The sequence below is a fragment of the Pongo pygmaeus genome, chromosome 6, assembly GCF_028885625.2.
Source record: "Pongo pygmaeus isolate AG05252 chromosome 6, NHGRI_mPonPyg2-v2.0_pri, whole genome shotgun sequence".
Lineage (NCBI taxonomy): Eukaryota > Metazoa > Chordata > Mammalia > Primates > Hominidae > Pongo > Pongo pygmaeus.
Genome location: NC_072379.2, coordinates 5,878,956 through 5,892,074, shown reverse-complemented (window position 1 = coordinate 5,892,074; position 13,119 = coordinate 5,878,956). Strand labels below are relative to the sequence as shown.

Here is a 13,119-nt window from a genome sequence, read left to right as displayed (position 1 = left end):
TGGATTCATCCTAAAAAATACAGCCATTGGGGAAACACCAGGAATTTTACCACATTCCACTCAAGATTTTTGCAGTGTTCATAAGACAAAGTGAATTTATATATAAAATATATGAAAAAAATGCTAAAAATAAATGAGAAAGACAACCCCAAAAGAAATATGGGCAAAGGTGATAAACATACAAAGCAATCTTATACACTGTTTATGGCTACACTCCTGTCTAGTAAATAAACAAAAACATAGATATACAGCAATTTTGGCCAGACACAGTGGCTCATGCCTGTAATCCCTGCACTTTGGGAGGCCAGGGTGGGTGGATCACTTGAGGCCAGGAATTCGAGATCAGCATGGCCAACATGGGGAAACCCTGTCTCTACTAAAAATACAAAAATTAGCCAGGTGTGGTGCTGGGCACTTGTAATACCAGCTACTTGGAACGCTGAGGCGTGAGAATCACTTGAATCCAGGAGGCAGAAGTTGCAGTGAGCCGGGATTGCACTGCTGCACTCCAGCCTGGGTGACAGAGTGAAACTCCATCTCAAAAAAATAAAAAATAAAAAAGTCAAGCATCAAAACCAATCCTGAATACTAAAAGAAAAATACATACATTCCATAGATCCCACTGACTCAAAAAATAAAATTAGAAAAAGAATGCAAAAAAATATTTAAACCACTAAATATGAAATGAATCCATACTCAAAATTATTCCCAAAGAAATACCAAGCCTATATGTTTTTTAGGAATTTTATCAAACTCTCTTCAAGACTTTTGCAATGTGTATAAGTGGTTTATTTGGGTTTTGTATATGTCAGTCAATTTTAGCAATTTACAATTTTCTACAAATGTGTCTTAATTTCAGATTTATGCCATTAAATGATTTATAGTAACATCTCACTTTTTATAAACATCTACTGGCCAGGTGCGGTGGCTCACGCCTGTAATCCCAGCACTTTGGGAGGCCAAGGCGGGTAGATCACCTCAGGTCAAGAGTTCAAAACCAGCCTGGTCAACATGGTAAAACCTTGTCTCTACTAAAACTACAAAAAAATAAAAAAAATTAGCTGGACATGGTGGCACGTGCCTGTAGTCCCAGCTACTCGGGGATGCTGAGGCAGGAGAATCGCTTCAACCCAGGAGGTGGAGATTGCAGTGAGCCAAGATCATGCCACTGCACTCCAGCCTGGGCGACAGAGGGAGACTCCATCTCAAAAAAAAAAAAAAAAAAAAAGAGGCCAGTCACAGTGGCTCACGCCTGTAATCCCAGCACTTTGGAAGGCTGAGGCGGGCGGATTGCCTGAGGTCAGGAGTTCGAGACCAGACTGGCCAACATAGTGAAACCCCATCTCTACTAAAAATACAAAAAAATTAGCCGGGCATGGTGGCGTGCGCCTGCAATCCCAGCTACTCCAGAGGCTGAGGCAGGGGAATTGCTTGAACCAGGGAGATGGAGGTTGCGGTGGAGCCAAGATCGCGCCACTGCACTCCAGCCTGGGCAACAGAGCAAGACCCCGTCTCAAAAAAAAAAAAAAAAAAAAACTACTGTATCTGAAATCATCTCTTCCATTCTAAAATAGCCGATTTCTATTCTCCCTCGATCAGTGCAGACTGAAGTTTGTCTAAATTTATTAGTTTTAAATATAAACCAAATTTTTGTTTGTTTTTAACAAATCCTTTCCAATAAGTGATTTTAGCTTTTTAACTTTTTACTTGAGTGACTTGAGACTCAAAGGAAAGTCTCAAGAATAGTACAAAGAATTTCCAAATACCCTTCTCATCTAGATCTCCCAAACATTAACATTTTACCACGTTTGTGCAGGCGGCTGGAGGGACTTCAGGGCTGATGAAAAAGGTCCCACCACAAGGTGGCAGGGTACACACGACAGCACCTGGGCGAGGCTTCGTGCAGGCAGGAAGCCCCTCACACTAGAGGCCAGCCCAGGGCTGGGGCATGGGGGCCATTACCCAGAAGGAGAGGGGGCAGGGACAGCTCCTGGGTATCTCTGAGAGCCTTAGGGTCTTTTTTTTTTTTTTTTTTTTTTTTTTTGATATGGAATCTCGCTCTGTCACCCAGTCTGGAATGCAGTGGCACGATCTCCAACCTCCGCCTCCCGGGTTCAAGCGATTCACCTGCCTCAGTCTCCCGAGTACCTGGGATTACAGGCCCCTGCCATCATGCCTAGCTAATTTTTGAATTTTTGTAGAGACAGGGTTTCCCCATGTTGGCCAGGCTGGTCTTGAACTCCTGACCTCAGGTGATCCGCCTGCCTCAGCCTCCCAATATGCTGGGGTTAAAGGCATGAGCCACCGCGCCCAGCTAGCCTTGGGGTCTTGATAGCCACATGGTCTTATACATGGCCGGCAGATGTTGGGTGCAGTTTCCCAGGTATGCACAGCAAGAGATCTCTAAATGACTACAAATCTGCATGCACTTGGGCTATGATTCAAACAACTGGGGCCAGGCATGGTGGCTCACACCTGTAATCCCAGCACTCAGGGAGACCAAAGCGAGAGGATCCCTTGAGCCCAGGAGTTCAAGGCCAGCCTGAGCAACATAGCGAGACTCCTGTCTCTATTAGAAAATAAAACAGGCCAGGCGTGGTGGCTCACGCCTGTAATCCCAGCACTTTGGGAGGCCAAGGTGGATGGATCACCTGAGATTAGGAGTTCAAGACCACCCTGGCCAACATAGTGAAACCCTGTCTCTACTGAAACTACAAAAATTAGCCAGGTGTGGTGGTGGGTGCCTGTAATACCAGCTACTGGGGAGGCTGAGGCAGGAGAATCACTTGAACCTGGGAGGCAGAGGTCGCAGTGAGCCAAGATCACACCACTGCACTCCAGCCTGGGCAACAGAGCAAGACTGTCTCAAAAAAAAAAAAAAAAATTATTCAATTTAGGTTTAATGTCTCATTATTAGATTCAGATGATACACTTGTGGCAGAAATTTTTTTGTTTTAACCTGCTCTATTATTTTAAGTGGGGAAACACTTTATTCCATAAAACAGAGTAAATGTTCCTCTCTTCTTTTTAATTTCTCCTCATATGCTTTTACCTTTGGGGGTTTGTGCTTGTTTTTTCTTTTTTCGAGACAGAGTCTTGCTCTGTTGCCCAGGCTGGAGTGCAGTGGCACAATCTCGGCTCACTGCCAGCTCCGCCTCCCGGGTTCACGTCATTCTCCTGCCTCAGCCGCCCGAGTAGCTGAGACTACAGGTGCCCGCCACCACACCCAGCTAATTTTTTGTATTTTTAGTAGAGACAGGGTCTCACCATGTTAGCCAGGATGGTCCGATCTCCTGACCTCGTGATCCACCTGCCTCAGCCTCCCAAATTGCTGGGATTATAGGCGTGAGCCACCACGCCCAGCCCCTATTCTTTTTTATATGCTAACCACCTGAGCTGAATGTCATTAAGTTTCATTCTTTTTATTTAATACATATATTAGGACTACAATAAGTTAAAAACAAAAAAAAACTTAAATCAATTCTTGGAAAGGTTTTATTAAAACTAATAAAATAATTGGTTTGTATTTAAGATTAATAAAATTGACCATATTCCAGGCACAATTGAGCAAGAGAAGGCATGAAAAAGACAATTTCAGATACGGTCGAGGTTCGATTTTTTTTTTTTTTTTTTTTTTTTTTTTTTGAGATAGGGTCTCAACTCTGTCGCCCAGACAAGAGTGCAGCGGCGTGATCTCGGCTCACTGCAACCTCCACCTCCCAGGCTCAAGCGATCCTCTTGCCTCAGCCTCTTGAGTAGCTGGGATTACAGACATGCGCCACTACTGCCCAGCTAATTTTTTTTTGTTATTTTTAGTAGACACGGGGTTTCACCATGTTGGCCAGGCTGGTATCCAACTCCTGACCTCAAATGATCCACCTGCCTTGGCCTCCCAAAGTGCTGGGATTACAGGCGTGAGCCACAGCGCCTGGCCATGGTCGAGGTTTGTAAGATTACTCTAAATAATGGCCATAAATTCAAAATTAAATGGGACACTTTCCTAGAAAATATAAATTACTAAAATTGACTGGCAAACAGAAAACCAGAATAAACCACTCAACATTAAGTGGACCCATCCTAAAAAATACAGCCATTGGGGAAACACCAGGAATTCATCCCATTCTACTCAAGATTTTTGCAATATCCTTAACTCAAAGTGAATTTATATCTAAAATATATGAAAAAAATGCTAAAAATAAGAAAAAGACAACCCCGAAGGAAATACAGGCAAAGGTGATGAACATACAAAGCAATCTTACACTGTTTATGGCTATACTCCTGTCTAGTAAGTAAACAAAAACGTAGATATATATCAACTTTGGCCAGGTGCGGTGGCTCACGCCTGTGATCCCAGCACTCTAGGAAGCCAAGGTGGGTGGATCACTTGAGGTCAGGTGTTTAACACCAGCCTTCCCAACATGGGGAAACCCGTCTCTACCAAAAATACAAAAATTAGCCAGGTGTAGTGGTGGGCGCCTGTGATCCCACCTACTCGGGAGACAGAGGTTGCAGTGAGCCCAGATCGGGCCACTGCACTCCAGCCTGGGCGACAAGAGACTCAACCCCCCAAAATAAAAGATATGTAGCAATTTTAAGTTTAATCTCAGTGAGGGAGAGTACTAAGGGTCGTCAACAGTATTTAGGAGGTTTTAGTTCTGTAGAAAATCGGAACCCAGCATACTTTTTTTTTTCCACATCCATTCGGCTCAGAATGAAGTAAACTTTTGACATCTGCTCAATTTGGATCATGAGTACAAAGGCTCCATTTTCTTTTACTTTGCTATGTATTTAGATCTCTTCCAATATTAGTAATCAAAAATAGCAAAAAAGAATTATGGACATGTCATAGGAAAAACTCCTTCAGTCCAGGCAAGGTGGCTCATGCTTGTAATCCGAGCACTTTGGGAGGCCGAGGCGGGCGGATCACGAGGTCAGGAATTCGAGACCAGCCTGACCAACAAGGTGAAACCGTCTCTACTAAAAGTACAAAAATCAGCCGGGCATGGTGGCGCCCGCCTGTAATCCCAGCTACTTAGGAGGCTGAGGCAGGAGAATCGCTTGAACCGGGGAGTTGGAGGTTGCAGTGCACTGAGATCGTGCCACTGCACTCCAGCCTGGGCAACAGAGTGAGACTCAGTCTCAAAAAAAAAAAAAAAAGAAAAGAAAAACGTCTTTCAGTAAGACCCAAGCGCAAGTCGTGATAGAAAAACCACCACCACCACAAAAACATTTGGTCTTAACAAGATTTAAAACCATAGTACCAGTTTCATTCTTTCCCCAACTCTTGAGTTTCATCTTAAAAAAAAAAAAAAAAGAAAAAGAAAACATCAAAGACAGACATCCTCCGCTAACTCCATCACATCACACCACCCCAAGTGTTGCTTACCTTTCTTCACCAAGGGCTGGAAAAGAACAGTCTACACGCAAATGGCGCAGTCGCCTCCTTCTCCGCCACCCGTCTGCAAAAGAGGTGCTCGCACTGTACTGCCTTCATCTGGCGTCTCCCGTCTGCCTACTCAATTTTCTCACACCCTCAGTCCAACCCTCATGACTCTACTTCCTGCAGGGATACTTTGACCAACACCCAAATATGATCATGCCTCTGCCTTGAAGTACTGCATTTGCAGCTGGAGCAAGAGGGAGACCCCAGCCTTGGACCCTGCCGGTCAGCTCCCCACCCCGCCCCCAGCCTCACGGCCCCGGGCACCTCCCCTGTGCCGAGTCCTCAGTACCACCCATCATTACCCCTTAGGGATGCTCCTCCCTGGTCCTCAAAGACCCTATTGCCCTTTCATCTGCAACATCATATTTTTCTTTAAGTCTGACCTGAAGTCACTCCTTCCCCAGTTGAAACTGATCCTCCCTCCCCTGGGTGTCCATGCATTCTGATAGTTGGGGTAACTAACAGGGCGCCTACCCCTGCATCGCCCCCACGTTAACGTGACCAACACCTCTGTAGGACTGCATCCAACGAGGGACCCCAGCTCTGTGCTCCCCCAAATCGGACTCAGGCACTCAGTAGATGTTTTGAATGAGCCCAGACGCCTGAAATAACCCCTCCACATCCTGCCTTCGTTTCCCTCCTAGCTCAGTGCCCACCACTGGCTGCGATCTGGGGTCTGCATGAGCCAGGTAGAAGAGGAAGAAGAGGTTTACCCTCTGCAAGAGACGGGAACTTTCCCCAACAGCCCCCCTCCTCCTTCTAGAGACCCAAGCACCGCAGTGCAGTGGAGTTCAGGGGCCTGGATGGGCAGAGAAGCTCCAGGGGAAGGGACGGCAACAAACCCACTCGTGGGGAAGAGCGGGATCCCCTGGGCAGAGAACAAGCCCCCGGCTCACCTGCGTCCAGGTGGTCACAGCGGCAGGTGCCCTGCGGGAGCTTCCAGAGGACGGTGGGGTCCGAGGAGGCAGAGCTGCGGGGAGGGGCAGTGAGATAAGGGGCCAGCCGCTGCTCGGGACCCACTACCTGCAGCGTCCCCTAGCCCAACTCGGCAGCACCAGACAACCCGCGGAGACGTCTGGAGGAGCCGCCCCCAGGACCCCAGTGCAGTGCCGGCTCTGCAGCAAGTGAGTGCCGGCCACGCTCGTGCTCAGCACACCCCCGGAGCCAGTGCGCCGCCCCTCCAACGCGTGTCTGAGGTATCAGTCGCCGTGGGAACAGTCTGGGGTCCGGAAGTGCCCGCATTGCAGTCCTGCACCTCAAAACACTGCGTAAATGAAGCCCCCCGGGACTACAACTCCCAGAACCCCCCACGACGCCATGCTTCCGGTTAGGCCACCCTGCACTTCCAGCCACAGCCGCGGCTGCAGTCACGTGGGAGGTGGCCATGGGCTGGCAGGGTGTGGCGCCGTGCCTCTGGTTGACACAGAGCTGGGGGTGAATGACACCATGCCCAGCCGGCTTTTCCTTTTGTTTCTACAAAAAGATTTTCTCTCTTTGTAAAAGGTTTTGTTCCTGGTTTCCTGGATCAGGTTTGGACATCAGGAATTGGAGTCCTTTGCACATTCAACTACATAGATTTCTAGCTTGTCGTAGACTCTACCTGTGGTTTCTACCGTGTGGTTCTGGAGAGAATTATGAACAGTAGGCCAGGCGCGGTGGCTCATGCCTCTAATCCCAGCATTTTGGGAGGCTGAGGCGGGCAGATCATGAGGTCAGGAGTTCGAGACCATCCTGGCTAACACGGTGAAGCCCTAGCTCTACTAAAAATACAAAAAATTAGCTCGGTGTGGTGGTGTACGCCTGTAATCCCAGCTACTCAGGAGGCTGAGGCAGGAGAATGGCGTGAACCCAGCAGGCGAAGGTTGCAGTGAGCCGAGATCGCACCATTGCACTCCAGCCCTGAGCGAGTGTGTGACTCCATCTCAAAAAAACAAAACAAAACCAAAACAAACAGTAGAAATCATCTCTATAAAAATGATACATTTACAAATCTTGTGGGTGTAGACTCTTTTTAGAATAATCCTTTTGGGGACGGGTACGGTGGCTCATGCCTGTAAACCCAGCACTTTGGGAGGCCGAGGCAGGCGGATCACCTGAGGTCAGGAGTTCAAGACCACCCTGGCCAACATGATGAAACCTCGTCTCTACTAAAAATACAAAAATTAGCCAGGCATGGCGGTACATGCCTGTAATCCGAGCTATTTGGGGGGCTGAGGCAGAAGAACTCCTTGAAGCCGGGAGGCAAAGGTTGCAACGAGATGAGATTGCACCACTGCACTCCAGCCTGGGTGACAAAGCAAGACTCTGTCTCAGAAAAAAAAAAAGAAAATTATAATCCCCAGTGTTGGAGGTGGGTCTGGTGGGAGGCGATTGGATCATGGCGGTAGGTTTCCCCTTTCGTGCTGTACTCATGATAGTGACTTATCATGAGAGCTGGTTGTTTAAAAGTGTGTAGCACTTCCCGTCTTTCTCTCTCTTCCTCCTGCCGTGGCCATGTAAGACATTCCTGTTTCCCCTTTGCCTTCTGCCATGATTGTCAGTTTCCTGAGGCCTCCCCAGCCACGCTTCCTGTACAGGCTGTGGAACTGTGAGTCAATTAGACCTCTTTTCTTTATAAATTACCCAGTCTCAGGTAGTTCTTTATAGCAGTATGAAAATGAATTAATACAAAGGGGTTGTGTCCTGGAACCAATCCCCTCCAAATATGAAGGGCTGACTTTATTTTATAGTGGTACAAAGGCTAGTACAGTGGCTCCCACCTGTAATCCCAGCACTTTGGGAGGCCAAGGTAGGAGGATCGCTTGAACCTGGGAAGTTGAGTCTGCAGTGAGCCATGATCACGCCACTGCACTCCAACCTGACCAACAGAGTGAGACCCTGTCTCAAAAAAACAGTAATAATAGGCTGGGGGAGGGGGCTCATGCCTGTAATCCCAGCACTTTGAGAGGCCAAGGCGGGCAGATCACAAGGTCAGGAGTTCAAGACCAGCCTGGCCAACATGGTGAAACCCTGTCTCTACTAAAATACAAAAATTAGCTGGGTGTGGTGGCAGGCATCTGTAATCCCAGCTACTAGGGAAGCTGAGGCAGGAGAATTGCTTGAACCCAGGAGGCAGAGGTTGCAGTGAGCATAGACGGCGCCACTGCCCTCTAGCATGGGCAACAAATCGAGACTCCCTCTCAAAAAAAAAAAAAAAAAAAGAAAGAAAGAAAAGAAAAAGTAATACTAAATGGTTGAAAATGTTTTTCTTCCCAATAAATTCATGGTTGCTATGAAACAGTAACAAAAGAAATTAAATTCCTAGATCTATTTTTAGAGAGTTTTCCAACAATTTGTTTCTTTTATATTGATTAGTGTCACTAGAGATTTGTCTATCACTTGTTCATTTTTCCAAACATAAAATTTTTGTTTATTAATTTTATTTTTTCCTCTCTTCCCTAGTGAGAAAATAAAACTCTTACAGCTATCATCTTCTAATATTAAGATAACATGAAAACTCCTATAAAATGAATGGGAAGGGGAACATTCCAATTCTAATTACAAAATGAGAGCTAAAAATATATGCAACTATATTATTTAGGACACGGATAAAACTGCTGTAATAGAGTTCCCAAAATAAAAGTGCTCTAAAAATTACTGACAAAGCCGAACGTGGTGGCTCATATCTGTAATCCCAGCATTTTGGAAGGCTGAGGTGGGTGGATCACTTGAGGCCAGGAGTTCGAGACCAGCCTGGGCAACATGGTGAAACCCTGTCTCTACTAAAAAATACAAAAATGGCCTGTAGTGGTGGCTCATGACTGTAATCCCAGCACTTTGGGAGGCCAAGGCAAGGCAGGTGGATCCTGAGGTCAAGAGATCAAGACCATCCTGGCCAACATGGTGAAATCCCGTCTCTACTAAAAATGCAAAAATTAGCTGGGTGTGGTGGTGGGCACCTGTAGTCTCAGCTACTCAGGAGGCTGAGGCAGGAGAATCGCTTGAACCCAGGAGGCAGAGGTTGCAGTGAGCCAAGATCATGTCACTGCACTCCAGACTGGCAACAGAGCAAGATTCTGTCTCAAAAAAAAAAAAAAAAAAAAAAATTTTGCCAGGTGTGGTAGTGCACACCTGTAGTCCTAGCTACTTGGGAGGCTACAGCAGGAGGATTGCTTGAACCCAGAAGGTAGAAGTTGCAGAGAGCCAAGATCATGCCACTAATCCCCAGCCTGGGCAACAGAGTGAGACTATCTCAAAAAAATAAAAAAGAAATCACCAATGATGATTTCTCATCAAAAAAATCCATGTGGCTCCAAAGGAGTCAGAAAACTAGACTCCTAAATGAGTGCTCTAGCTGGGCTTGGTGGTTCACACCTGTAATCCCAGCACTTTGGGAGGCTACGGTGGGAGGATCGATTGAGCACAGTTCAAGACCAGCCTGGGCAACATGGCAAGACATCATCTCTAAACAACTTTTTCTTTCTCATGCCTGTAATCCCAGCACTTTGGGAGGCCGAGACAGGCAGCTCACGAGGTCACGAGATTGAGACCATCCTGGCTAACATGGTGAAACCGCGTCTCTAATAAAAATACAAAAACTTAGCCGGGCTTGGTGGCGGGCGCCTGTAGTCCCAGCTACTCGGGAGGCTGAGACAGAAGAATGGCGTAAACCTGGGAGGCAGAGCTTGCAGTGAGCCGAGATCGTGCCCCTGCACTCCAGCCTGGGCGACAGAGTGAGATTCCCTATCAAAAATTTTTTTAAATTAGCCGGGCATGCTGGCATGCACCTGTATTCCCAGCTCCTCGGGAGGCTGAGATGGGAGGATTGCTTGAGCCTAGGAGGTCAAAGCACTACAATAAACCATGATCGTGTCACTGAGCTCCAGTCTGGGCAACAGAGCAAGACAGTGTCTCAAAAAAAAAAAACAAAACTGCTCTACCATCCCTAGAGCAGGTATGGCTCAAGATGGCCAGGTCTGTATTTCAGCCAGCAGTAAGAGGGGAAAAGGAAGGGGATAGAATGCCCCCCACCCCAACTTTTTTTTTTTTTTTCGAGATGGAGTCTCGCTCTGTTGCCCAGTCTAGACTGCAGTGGTGGGATCTCGACTCACTGCAACCTCTGCCTCCTGGGTTCAAGCAATTCTCCTGTCTCAGCCTCCCGAGCAGCTGGGATTACAAGCACCCGCCACGATGCCTGGCTGATTTTTGTATTTTTAGCAGAAACAGGGTTTCACCATGTTGGCCAGGCTGGACTCGAACTCCTGACCTCAAGTGATCTGCCCCCCCTTAGCTTTACAAAGTGCTAGGATTACAGACATGAGCCACCATACCCAGCCCGAATGCCCTTTAAGAGCTTGATTCAGAAAAGGCACAAGTCACTTCTGCTTATATCCCATTGAACAGATCTCAGTTATGTGGCCACCTCCATCTACAAAGAAGGCTGGAAAATGGAGTCTCCATTCTGGGAGGGCAACGTTCCCTAGCTAAAAATTGAAGGCTCTATTGCATTAGAAGGAGAGAACAGACACTGAGAAATAACCAGCGGTCTCCACCACAGGGAGAAGATAGGATGCAGGGAACGCTGGGGGAACAAGTGAAACAGATGAGTGATATTAACCAGGAGTTCCCTCCCACCTGAGTTAAACTATGCATAGTGTTGAAGTTAATGTTTTCATTTTCTCCATTTCACCAGAGGATAAACCTTTGCTGTTCTAGGGATGGGAAAAGAAATAATAAGCAGCAATAGCTGCCTGGATATGCTGCATAGGGCTGGAGACAAGGGACTCTAATTGCCCTGCTTATTGGCTGGGCACAGTGGCTCATACCTATAATCCCAACACTTTGGGAGGCCGAGGCGGACCTCACTTGAGGTCAAGAGTTCAAAAACCAGCCTGGCCAACATGGTGAAACCCTGTCTCTACCAAAAACAAAGAAAAATAAGCCAAGTGTGGTGGCGGACACCTGTAGCCCCACCTACTCGGGAGGCCAAAACAGGAGAATTGCTTGAACCTGGGAGGCAGAAGTTGCGCAGTGAGCCAAGATTGTGCCACTGCACTGCAGCCTGGGTGACAGAGCAAGACTCCACCTCAAAAAAAATAAATAATAAATAAATAAATAATAAAAATACAAAAGTTAGCTGGGCGTGGTGGTACATGCCTGTTGTCCCAGCTACTGGGGAGGCTGAGGCAGGAGAATTGCTTGAACCCAGTAGGCAGAGATTGGAGTGAGTAAAGATCGCACCACTGCAGTCCACAGAGTGAGACTCTGTCTCAAAAAAAAAAAAAAATATATATATATATACACACACACATATATATATATATAACCCTGCTTATAGATGTTCATTTTTTCCATTTACTTGAAAAGCAGAATAAACATATATTGTAACAAATCAATGTAAACATAAAGTATCATCCTGCTACTATCAATCATATAAAATCATACTAAGACATCCACATGTAACATGATTATTAATATCATTGTTCCCACCTACTGGGGAGGCTGAGGCAGGAGAATCACTTGAACCTGGGAGGCGGAGGCTGCAGTAAGCTGAGATTGTGCCACTGCACTCCAGCCTGAGTGACAGAGCGAGACTCCGTCTCAAAAACAAACAAAAACACCCTGAGGTAATGATCACCAATGACTTCTGACATCTTTTTGAAAAAAAAAAAAAAAAAAAAAAAGAAAACCAGACATCTCGTCCATCTACATGGCTATACACGACATCACCCATGAGTAATCCTGGAAAAAAAAAAGAATTTGAGTCTAAGCCTCTTGATCTAATTAACAAATTACAGGACATACAAGGCAGCAGAAAAATGTGTCAAATCATACCACAATGAGACAATCTGCAAAATCCAGGCTGTAAGAAATTCTACACTTTTTTCTACAAATAAAATGCAAAGAGAGAGAGGGAGGGAAGAAAGGAAAAGAGGGAGAAGGAATCTATGGATCACAAGAGAATGAAGGAAAATATCACTAGTGATGTATGGATCCTATTAGCTAAACAAGAGCTCACTGAACTTTCCAATTCATGTGCTTCCTCTTGTTAACCGCACTGGCTCATTCTGGGTCTTCTGTGCCATCCTGTTTCCAGGTCTCCGCTGGGAAAAAACAGCAACAGGAAAAATGGCATTTTATCAGGGGCATGTACTGGGAAGATGCTTAACATTGTCTCCATGGTTTGATATTTTATATATATTATATATAATGAATATATATATTTATAATATAAAATATATATTTCTATGCAAAATATAAAAATATGGATATATAAAATATAAATATAAAATAGGCCAGGCGTAGTGTCTCACGCCTGTAATCTCAGCACTTTGGGAGGCCAAGGTGGGTGGATCACCTGACATCAGGAGTTCGAGACAAGCCTGGCCAACATGGTGAAACCCCATCTCTACTAAAAATACAAAAATTACCTGGGTGTGGTGGCAGGTGCCTATAATCCCAGCTACTCTGGAGGCTGAGGCAGGAGAATCACTTGACCCGGGAGGCGGAGGCTGCAGCAAGCTGAGATCATGCCATTGCACTCTAGCCTGGGTAACAGAGTAAGACTTTGTCTCAAAAAAAAAAAAAAGTATTATATAAAATATAAAATGTTATTTATATGTAATATATTGCATAAATATATTTTATATGTAATATAAATGTTTATATATATTAGCTCATTGCAACCTCTGCCTCCC

General features: G+C 45.9%; 1 protein-coding gene across 3 annotated transcripts in view; it reads right to left on the bottom strand.

Annotated features, from left to right (window-relative positions):
* The window catches only part of OCM (oncomodulin), a 92,648-nt gene that overhangs the window by 53,536 nt on the left and 25,993 nt on the right, over positions 1-13,119 (bottom strand). Inside the window, exons 1-3 of one of the 3 annotated variants that reach the window (XM_063668081.1) lie at positions 6,600-6,745; positions 6,340-6,413; positions 5,387-5,459 (exon numbers count right to left, since the gene is read on the bottom strand). In XM_063668081.1, the coding sequence (XP_063524151.1) occupies positions 5,387-5,459; positions 6,340-6,413; positions 6,600-6,685 (233 nt within the window). In that variant the 5' untranslated portion in view covers positions 6,686-6,745. Of the gene's footprint in view, positions 1-5,386; positions 5,460-6,339; positions 6,414-6,599; positions 6,746-13,119 lie in introns of those variants that run through there. The other 2 variants (XM_054496096.2, XM_054496099.2) reach the window with 2 other exon arrangements.